The 11,526-nt window shown below is 40.0% G+C and overlaps 1 protein-coding gene across 6 annotated transcripts in view; it reads left to right on the forward strand.

The window, feature by feature from the left end:
- The window catches only part of LOC147426146 (dentin sialophosphoprotein-like protein), a 64,574-nt gene extending 59,070 nt beyond the window's left edge, over positions 1–5,504 (forward strand). For 2 of the 6 annotated variants that reach the window (XM_086498491.1, XM_086498497.1), the window contains exons 10-11: positions 663–764; positions 4,866–5,504. In XM_086498491.1, coding sequence (XP_086354617.1) covers positions 663–764; positions 4,866–4,967 — 204 coding nt within the window. In that variant the 3' untranslated portion in view covers positions 4,968–5,504. The remainder of the gene's footprint in view (positions 1–662; positions 765–4,865) is intronic. The other 4 variants (XM_086498492.1, XM_086498495.1, XM_086498496.1 and 1 more) reach the window with 4 other exon arrangements.
- Positions 5,505–11,526: the final 6,022 nt, after the last annotated feature.

The raw sequence follows: 11,526 nt of genomic DNA on the forward strand, positions 1-11,526 counted from the left end.
GTAAAGTGAAAACTAAAATCATTATCATCGTTATCATGAATGCCCAAGGATGCATGGATCGGGCAAGGGGGAAAGGAGAAATTCCACCCCAAAATAGAGAAAAATTGTGACGGGTCAAGACAATCGCGTGGCCTCATGCCTGGGCAGTGTTTGGGAAAATTGTGTCTCAGCTTAATATCGTGTTGTTTTCAATTCCAAAAATGCATGTTGGGGGGCAAGGGGAAAAGGAGAAATTCCACCCCAAAATAAAGAAAAATAACCTAATTTTTAAATTTCCTCTTTGCAAATTCAAGAAAGGTAATTTTGTATTAGTGTTTGGAAAAAATATGTCTCAGCTTAATATCGTGTTGTTTTCGATTCCAAAAATGCATGTTGAGGGCAAGGGGAAAAGGAGAAATTCCATCCCAAAATAGAGAAAAATAACCTAATTTTTAAAATTTCCTCTTCGCAAATTCAAGAAAGGGAATTTTGTATGTTTGGGAAAATGGTTTTTCTTGAACACTGGGCCCGGGCAAGGGAAAAAGGAGAAATTCCACCCCAAAATAGAGAAAAATAGTGTAAAAAATTGAGAACATGATTTTTAAAAATTTCCTCTTCACAAATATAAGAAAGGGAATTTTGTATGTTTCGAAAAATAGTTTTTTTTTTAACATTGGGTCCAGGTTGCTGAGGTCAACCGTCGTGGTGCTGTAGCAGGTTGTGGGGGCGCTAGCTACGGCGTGGTGAACCAAGGTAGGCCAGCAACTCAGTGGCAACGAGCCAAGGTGCACGAACAGAGAGAGAGAGAGAGAGAGAGAGAGAGAGAGAGAGAGAGAGAGAGAGAGAGAGAGAGAGAGAGAGAGAGAGAGAGAGAGAGAATATGATCATCATCATCCTCATCATGAGAAGAGGCGAGCTTGGTCACTAGGATAATGAGCAAGCTTAGCAAAACAATGGCAGTACTGACTCACAACATGTCAAGTTAGAGATGCTCTTCAAGTTCAGGTTGAGGAGAGTAGGGGACAAGGGCAGCTCGACTACATGAGTAGCTGGACTTCAGGAGACCTCATCGACGTGATGATTATCATCCTTATAAGAGGAGGAGAGCTTCGCCAGCAAGTTGAGCAGCACATACGATGGGAGCATGGACACTCAACACACACACACACACACACACACACACACACACACACACACACACACACACACACACACACACACACACACACACAGAGAGAGATTATATTTAGGTTTGGGATGAGGAGAGCACGGGACAGGGGTGATAGTGGAGCAGTTGCTAGGATGGAAAATGACTTGTCGTGTCATCCTCATTAGTGGAACAAAGCTTGGTTTTGTGTGTGTGTGTGCACGAGAGAGAGAGAGAGAGAGAGAGAGAGAGAGAGAGAGAGAGAGAGAGAGAGAGAGAGAGAGAGAGAGAGAGCGATGCCGCTGCCGAAGGCGACGCTGTTTTACTAGTCCTCCTCGAATTCCTCGTGCATCTTTTTCATCTTGGGTGAGCTTAGGTTTAGCAAGTGTGTCAGCTTTACCCTTAGATTCATTTTGAGAGTTCTTTTCCGAAGGATTAGAGGAAGATTGGCTAGAAGAGTTACCATTCTTATCGTTCTGTGGATTTTGAGGAGTCTGAGAGGTACTGTGAGAAGACTTGTTCTCCTTAGGCTTTCCTTTGTTGTGCTTCATCTCTTGTGCGAGAGCAATTGCTACCGCCTTGTTGAGATTGACGGGGTCGAAGACTTTGACATCAAACTTGATATACTCATCCAACCAAAAATAAAAGCCTCTTTGCGCTTTGCATCCGATTTGCGTAATTGGGTGCCAAGTTGCAAAACAGGGTTAGAAAAAGACATGATTGGGGTACCATTTTGCTTGAGATTGCGCCAATCTTCCTTTTACCGCGCTAGGTATTGAGGTGGCAAGAACCGCACCTTGATCTTGTCTTGGAAGTCGGCCCAATTGAAAGAAAGGGGCACGCCTTCCTCGGCTTCCTCTAGGTGCGCGACCAACTGTGCCTCTTTCCACTCTTGATACCAATTGATGGCTCTTTCCACTCTTGATACCAATTGATGGCATCACCGGCATGATACATGGTTGTCATCAAAACTTTGCTATTCCCTGTTTTCTTAGTTGTCGCAACATAAGCATTAAATTGATGCAACCAAGAATGAATAACATTAGCATCCATCTTACTGTCATACTTACTGAATGTCAACTTCTCCGTGACGTGGTTGTTGGAATCCGCTTCTCGACTTGTGCTACCTGATGATTCGCCCACATCCTTGAGTGGCTCAGACTTCGAGGTGAGAACTTGTAGGACCAACTCTTGCATGCGTTGATCTCTCTGCGCCTCACGTTCTATTTCCAAGGCCGCTCGTCTTTCTTCAGCCGCCATGCGCGCGTGCCCATGCTCACGCTCCAAGGCTACCCTTCTTTCTTCGGCCGCCAAGCGGGCTTGCTCGCGCTCGCGATCAAAGGTGGCGCATTGCACCTCTTGTTGTAGCATCATGTCCATCATTGACTTGACCAAAGTCTCCATAGGATTTGGTGCAAACTGTGGAGTAGATGGGGAAGGGGGAGGGTCGGAAAAACCTCCTGGTGGGGAAAATTTTTCTTCACCACCTCCATGCTCATCACCTTCATGCAAAGTATCCATTCCGCTTTGGGTGATGAACATACGCTGAGATCTTGGGTACTTAAGTTCGCGAGGAACTTGGGTTCTTGAGTTTCTTGAGTTCTTGAGGTTCTTGAGTTCCTTAGCTTGCAATCGGTGTTTGAGAGGGCCTTTCTGTTACCCGAGCACGACTCTTCCCTGCGGGCGTACCCCTTGGCGGCCTTGCGCTCACACCAAAGTTGCTTTTTCCCACCTCACGTCGATTGGCCGGCCGCTAAGTGCACGGTCCGCTCTCAATGAGTGAAAAGAGGAACTAGGGGAGGACGGACACGCCCTTCTTTCTTGGGTTACCTATCACTCTTCAAAAACACGATTAGGAATCAACACGCCCAAGTGGACTTGGGTTACGTGCGATCGCAACAAGCAAAAAAAATCCTTCTGGTTCTTTCCTTGAGTGATACAGAACACTGCCAAAGCTCTGATACCAATGTAAGGTGCATCAGAAGTGAATGTTGAACTTTGCTCAAGATGAGTGCTCCGAACTGTGCTCAAGGGTTCCTTTTACTTACGGAAGGGAGAGCCTTCCGTTCCTTTAGTGAGAGAGTGCAATGATCACAAACAAAGTGAATGACACTGTGAATGAAGGTGCTGAGAGAGAGAGAGAGAGAGAGAGAGAGAGAGAGAGAGAGAACACTGCCAAAGCTCTGATACCAATGTTAGGTGCAGCGGAAGTGATTGTTGAACTTTGCTCAAGATGCAAGAAAAAACGTGTGGGTCGTAATCAAAAGCGCATAAACCTATCCGAGACCAGTCTGTCTTAATCACAGATCCATATACGGCATACATGTACCATAAGCATGGCAATCGAGGTCACTCCTACACGAGTAACTCTATGGACAACTCCACCTGTCCGAAACACCTGTATACCTTTGAACCTGTCATGATACACCCAACATGGCTAGGGCAAAGAACGATGTGTTTTTTTTTTAGAACATGCAAAGTGAAGGGTTTTTTGCTGTATAAGTAGTGTCTCAAAAAAAATAATCTATCTCACCAGAAAAGATTTGCAGCTAGACACCAAGAGGACATGGACATAGCCGACACGAGAGCTTGGCTCGAAGATGGCTTTCTATAGAGAGCATCTTCTCCAGCTCACAGAGGATGGATTTATGGTCTGCCTATATGGACACTCATTTATCCCATGAGATACGATGTGCTATTGGTCAGATGGGCACATCATCACAGCAGCTAGAGATTGAGATTGGTAGATTTAGGAGAGTACCAGCAAAGGCCAGGATTTGCCAGTTGTGTCATATAGAGCCAGAGATGAGAATTACATCACATGTGTGATTGTCTAGTGTACCATGAGATATGAGGCCGCTTTCACTGCCTATTCAGAGAGGGCTTTGGACCACTGGCTAGAGTCATGAGATATCAGGATCAGAGATGCCTCGGGTTGTTTTTGCTAGAGCTGCGCAATCATATGGAGTCTCCTCATGAGATTAGATAGTGGGGACATTCATAGAGGAAATTCACTGATTTCTTTAGAGCAGAGACTTAGCAATCAGATGAGCAAGCTTCACAATAGACTTCAAAGTCCACCTATACCAAAGGTATATTGACTGATAGAGCCTTTGAGCTTGGGAGAGCTAGACGCCCACGTATATGAGGGCCACCACGACATCGATGGAGGCTCCATCAAAGGATTAGGACTACCCTAGCACTGCATGGGAGACGTCCAGTACAACTGTTTACCAGCACAGACATTGACGATATTCTTTAGCGACCGATGCAGTACATCCTCGGACAGCGCCCGATGCCAGCCATCCTCGGACACTGATATTCATTTTAGCTTTTAGCTTTTATTTTACTTCATTTTATTTGTACCTAGACATTGTATTAGATCCATGAGGATTGTATCAGTTTGGCCTCACAAGTCATTTTGGCCTTTTGAAGACGTTTAATATAACATTTCATTTGTCTCCTGTTGGGTCATAGGTGATATTCCTTTGCAACATAACCCCCCCCCCCCCCCCCCCCCCCCCCCCCCCCACCCCACCCCCCGGTAAATGAATCACTGTGTACAGTCTTTGTAGCATACCTGCTATATGGATGATCACCCTGAAGTACTTACATCAAAACGTATAAGAATGTTTGTGTATGCATGGTCATGTGGTCAATCTACTTGTTTCAGGTAGCAGCCTCATTTCACATGATTAGTGCATTCTTTTGATCAAGACTTCATATGTTTTCTCTGCAGAAGCGAAATCGTATGCTTCATACATTTCGGATACTGCATGAGGAACTCAAGGCAATCAAGACCAGATGCAAGGAGTACGCAGAGAAAATGGGGCAAGGTTGAGTGTAAAGAGTGGATTTATTGGAAAGCTGTACCTCTTCCAGTTTGCCTTTATAAGGTTGAGAAAGCAGGGACTGGCCGTAAGTAGCATGCTATTGGTCCATTTGAGGAATACTATACTAATCATTCTAGCAAATTCTCCTTTTTTCCCTTTTTTCTTTTCTCCCTTTTGCCTTCCTTCCCTTCCAGCTAATTAGCAAGGAGGATGGGAACATTGCCAAGCATTCAATTAAGTTTGGCTATTGAGTGTATAATGCGGTTCTTTTCGTCTTCTTTTCTTTTTTTCTCATCTCTTTGATATAGTTCGAGTTCGAGTAAAAGCAAGCTCAGTGTTAGTTGTGACACATGTTACAGTCTTTTGTCGAGACGATTTTTTTGCAACTTGATTTTTTCCAATTGTACACATCCAGTTTAGTGATGAAAGGGGTTTGAAAGCATACCTCCAAAATCTTAAGCAAACTAGCTCTTTTGTACAATTTCTGTTTGGGCACAAGTCTTGTTGCCTTGAAGGAGCAATACATGAGATATTGGTTGTATGGTGCAGATTTGTTGTAAATATCAAATTTTCACTAGTGGGTTGCTGAAAAGAATGTCCCTTTTATGGCTATATCACAAGTTTGAAAGGTAAGAAAAGTCAAGGGAGCCCTAGATTCTATGGCTGTATTTGGAGGCTTCTTTATTGTGGTCGATTTAATGTAATTGTGGATATTATTGAAAGATGAATATTTGTGGATCCTTTAGATTTACTGCATGGACATATCCTTATATGCGCATACTCCAGAGTAATGTGTGTTTTGGTGATGAACGTAATGTTTTGATAAGGTTTTTCCACGCATTGGGAACCTATGTGGATCACAATGCACAAGAAATCTATGCAAATGAACATGCCATACTTGGTTCTCTTTAAAAGATGGGTATGTGTGTGCACACACGCATGATGGCATTTTGTGACGAGCAAAATCTTGATTGTAACAACTGCTTTCTCTACGATATTGCTTACATTCATAGAATTTGAGGCATCTTTTACAAAAGAACCTTTTAAGCTAAGTTTGCATGTTGAGTAATGTTGATATAGCTTTAGGTGAAATCCCAAAGCTATAAAGACGCATTTTCAATCGTTTATACCTTCAGAATGCAAACATGTATTATGCTTAGTTTGTAGTGTCTCATGGAAGATTGATGGACTTTTAACAATTGTGTGGTATGGTTGATCGCATCAAGAGCACACCTCAAAGTTGAAATTGGTGATGCATGCAGTTCCTGCATTTGATGAATATTGGCAGAGAAGTACTCAATGGAGGAGTGTAGGTACCTTCAGAGTAAGAGAGCTGAAAATGGTATAATCTCTCTCTCTCTCTCTCTCTCTCTCTCTCTCTCTCGGGATAGTTTCTCCCCCCCCCCCCCCCCCCCCCCCCCCCCCCCCCCCCCCCCCCCCCCCCTGTGCAGGCTAATTGTGCTCGACTTAACGTTCTTGTTCTAATTATTGTTTGTAAAAAAGCAGGCCTCCTTTTCTTTCAGCTATTTGATTTGTTTAAAAGTAGGCATCCTTGATGTGTAGCAAGCTTTTTATTTTTTCTTTTGCGAATTGGATATTATGAATTTGACTTTGTTTCATGGAGAACGTGGATGATGCATTTTGCCCACTCCATTGATAGCATCAAGTTATGTCACTAAAATATATTTTGGTAAAAGCCCTAATGGATTTTATCTATTAAAATTCATTTTTTGTTTCTCTAAAAAATATTGAGGAAGTTAAAGAGAGATGTGGCTAAAAAGATGGTTTTTCTCTCTCTAAGTTAGAGAGAGAGAGAGAGAGAGAGAGAGAGAGAGAGAGAGAGAGAGTACTTTGTAAAGCCTAAATTGGAGCAGTAAGGTAATGAGAATGGCTAGGCCAAACTCTATTAAACTTGAAGAATATTGGAACATTCATGTCATTACAAGCATGACTAGCCATTCTCATTGTATCTACCTTGCAATGGGCTACCGAGAGTGAAAAAGCCACCGGTATAAATGTTCAAAGAGCATTGAAAAATTCACAAACTGCAAGGGTTTCTTTTAATAGTTTTTGTCCAAAACAAAATGTGCTAAAGATAACACGGCATTTTAACTGCTTTTAAGAAGCTCTTATGAGCAGAGAAAATGGAAAAGGTGACAAACTCTCAAGGAATCTTCATTACATTGTGAACAATGTGAAAAGTCATTTTAGCATCTCATCATAATATTATGGGATCAAAATAGGTTCAAAATGGCTCTAGAATCATGGTTTTCGTGCTTGAGAGCACTATGAGAAATGCATAAAATGACGTGCATATGAAAGAAGGCCGAGGAGGAGAAGGCTGAAGGTGACCCTCCATCACTAACTCAAGTTACAAAAAGCAAGGATCAACCCCAAAATTGAGCAAAAGTGGATTAACTTGGGCCACAAGCTAGGCATGTATGAGTATCACCTACTGAAAGCAGCTAATCTACTATTTTGCATTGATTTTTAGTGCTCCTACCTAATTGCTGTGTGCACGCATGCCAAAAAAAAAAGTGTGCAACAAGGTATTTCCCATGGCTCTCATGGAGTGCATCTGGAAGCTCTCTCGGAGCTTCATCTCTCTATTTTGTTCTTACAATGATGATGAAGAAAAGGGTTTTTGTAACGTAAACACTTCTTTGTTAAAGTCTCATAGTTCAATTATATGTTATCTTTTCAACCTAATCTTTTTCACTCTCAATGGGGCTATTGGATTCGCACAGTCGGATATGCCTGTGAGAGAGATAGAAATTGTAAGATAGCAAGGTTAATTTTGACAAATTTGAGCTACGAATTACACAATTCATGAATCTCTAAACCTTCACATTTCAATGTAATTGACAAAAGTCTCTACAAAATTCCATTTATCATTGCATGTAAGCATATTCCTAGTTTAACGAAGAACTCCTTTCAAGGGAGGTCGACCTTAAAAACTCTAAACCATCAACAATGTGTTGATTGCTAAATAATTGTGTTTTATACATTCGAAACTTTACTTATATAAACATTAACTACTTGTAACTATTAAAGAGAAATGTGCATAAGACCAAACTGGGCTACATTGGCCCAAAAAATTCATGGATTCAATGCACACATAGCTATCACTCTTCTCTTTATTTTGTTTAACTAAGAATATTTAAACCACGGGGAAAATTTATAATTCTCATGTGTCAAAATTTGGCAAGTTATGGTATGGGGAAGGTAGTAATTAAATTTTCATAAGGCGAAGAAAAGGCATTCAACGATTGCATAAGAAGAATGGAATGTTTTTTCTTTTTTGTATTTACAGTCTTTTGCATGTGTTGATTGTTAGTACAAACTCTCATATGAGAATTAAAAAAATCTATTTAATAGCCTCACATGCAAAGATGCATTTTGATTTCTATGAAGATTCACCTCAACGATTGACCCATGTAAAGACTATTCAAAGATGGATTCGAGAATATAGAAATGCATAAGAAGAGGACTTTTTTAGGGACTCCAATCAATGAAGTTGAAGGAGAGGAAAGTATCCTTTTTTGGCATAGAATTGGATAATTGGAGAAAATCCAACCGGCATGGAGAATTTTAAAGTGGATGGGCTATCCAAATATCTTCCTCAAACAAGCCACATACAATCAAGAATACAAGTGTCTGTTTCTCATCATAAGGGAACAATGTTTTAAGAAAAGTTGATTTAAGACCAAAAAAAGGGATGTTTCAAGCCCCAAATGTAAACATACATGAATCTATCTCCTATGACGAGGCTCATGAGAATGTAAATCAAATTCATAAATTCTTATCTCATATTAAGAGCTCCCCAAGCATTGTCTATTGTCCATTTTAAGGAAGTGAAGAATCATTGGACAAGAAGGACTATTCATTCTCTCTACTCCAACATGATGATGGGTCAACAATATGGTCACTGAAACAAGAAAAAATACTTATGATTAATCAAGATATTTGCTTTTACGTCAAAATCCATTTGTAAATGTTCTCATTTAAGGTTTATGTTTAGAGGATTGAGGTCATTTAAATCAATCCAAACTTGTATTCTTGTATATATGCCTTCTTCTCTCCTTTCTTGCGTGTATTTAAGAAAGATAGGGAAATTATCATGTAATCTAGCTCAAGAATATGTATATATGCCTTCTTCTCTCCTTTCTTGCATGAATAAGCACATATTAGATTGATAATTATCTTAAAAAGAGGAGAGACGTATACAGGCTAGTAAATCAAGACAAAGCATTATGTCTGAAATAATCTATAAGTAGGTTAAGCTTCACACTGTAGGATAAAAATTCATATACATGATACTACAAGAACACCTCACATGAAAAAGAGGTCATCTCATCAAGATAGTAATCTTAATGGAATACAAGGCCACCCCAATCATGAGCTCTTGTCCTCAAAGATGAATTTTAGAGAACAAGGATGTTACGCTCAAGGAACTGCATCCCCACAAACTATGTTGATTTAGAAAAACATTTCTCAAAGGTCTCACAAAGGGTCTTTCATTATACCAACCTCAAAATTACCAATGTTTTCATCAAGCCCTTTAAACGTTAGAAAATTATGTTTTACTCACTAAGATTGGCTTTCAATGCATAGACCCTAGGCTATGCATGCATGTGCTCACCTATGAGAAAACGTATTGAGCATCTAGCCTTGTAATTTGTACATAAATTAGGCAACCAACAACCTTCTCGTAGAGTGTGACATCAAAGTAATCTCCAACATCACAAAGACTAAGCTTGAAACTGTCTCCATAGGAATAGAAATAGGCTTACAATCCGTAAGGCTAAATCTATGCAACAATATTTCAATATACTTTTTCTAACAAAAAAAAAGGCTCCATAAACCTTCCTAAATTATATGCCCAAACAATCATGCAAAAGGCCCAAACTTGATATCTCAAAAGAGGGATTCAAATCAGCCACCTCATTTGGAGTCCAGTGAGCAAAATCTATCCACATAGAGCACAATGACTAGAAGTACATCATCTGCATCCTTGGCATACAAATTACTCTCAAGTAGATTATTCTAAAAACCATGTGCAGCCACATAAGAATGAATCTCTTCATATCCAGCACGTGGAGCTTCCTTCAAACCATACAATGCCTTCTTAAGCCTGCATCACCTTGTTTACTTGGCCTTTTTGAACAAAATCATGAGACTGCGATATATATACTTCCTCATGAAATTCACCACTAAAAAGCATAGTATTTATGTCTAAATGATGTATATATTAACCATTATAAGCTGCCAATGCACCAATGCTACGAATGGTAGTTAGAAGTGGAAGAAAAAGTCTCATTAAAATTTCCTTCTCTTGGGCATACACTTTTTCCATAAGTGTAGCCTTATAGAATTCACCACTAGCATCAGGATTATGTTTCAACTTGAAAAGCCACTTGATGCCAATGTAATTTTTTTCAGGAGGCAGTCACACAAAGAACATGTGTCATTCTTCACAATAGCATCGTACTCAAATTGCATTGCAACCAACCATATTTTTGAATTATGTGCTTCAACAATTGACAAAGGATCTTATTTAGCATACATAACACATCTGAAACATAACAATTTGATACATAAAAGGCATGTTGAAAACCTAAATGAGTACAACTAGACAAAAGTGAATCCAATTTTTTATCACACAAGGTTTGCATCAGCCATCTTAGCATACCACTAATATGGTAATTTTCATCCCTATACTCAAAAATTACATCGTGTAACTTTGCAACAGTGACAAATGCCTACTTTGTAATGTCACTTTAAACCTACATAGCTTGCACATGTGTCTTGTTGGGACTTACATTCAAGCTCCAACCATTCAATAACACCATATTAAAGAATTTTGGAATTTACCAATTCCCACTTTCAAAAAGAGCTTAAGATTAGACTACATTGTCAAATATTAGCCAAATTTTTTTGAGACCACGGCTTAAAAGATCTTTTCAAGTACTACCTTGTGGAAGGATTTGGCCTTGAAAAACACTTTGATATTTGTCTATATGGCCAAATATTCAAAACATTGGTGATTTCCAAATTGGCTCTAATAGACCATAGAGAATATTACTTGAAGATTTGGGACTAACCCCTTGCTCATTTGGTGGCTTAGCTTCTCCACTTTGACTATTATGCCATGTGTTTTTAATGGCGACTTGGACGTATCTATTCAAGGCCAGAATTCCATAGGTCTTGGAGATTTAGGCTTCTTTCCTTGTGTTGGTCTATGGACTTTGGTGCTTCTTGACTTGCTTGTTGTATGTCGACATAGCTTTGTGAAGCATGTTCTACGGTAGTAGCAGGACCTTTTGGAGCCTTCACTTTTAGAAGCAGTTGTAGATGTGCATGGATTCTTTGTGATTGAGTTTCCACGATCGATTTTGGATCCCACCTTGTTGTTGGTTGCTGTGTGTCGTCTTTGGAATTTTCTCTTCTAATTTGGTTTGATGGAGACTAGGCTTCAATATCCATATTTGATTGTTTTCGTTGTAGAAGCATTTCTTTTGTAGCTAGAAATGAGGTATCCATCTAGAGGTTGTATGACCGTGATTG

This window comes from Adiantum capillus-veneris, chromosome 24 (assembly GCF_014529385.1).
Source record: "Adiantum capillus-veneris isolate H3 chromosome 24, ASM1452938v2, whole genome shotgun sequence".
Taxonomy (NCBI): domain Eukaryota; kingdom Viridiplantae; phylum Streptophyta; class Polypodiopsida; order Polypodiales; family Pteridaceae; genus Adiantum; species Adiantum capillus-veneris.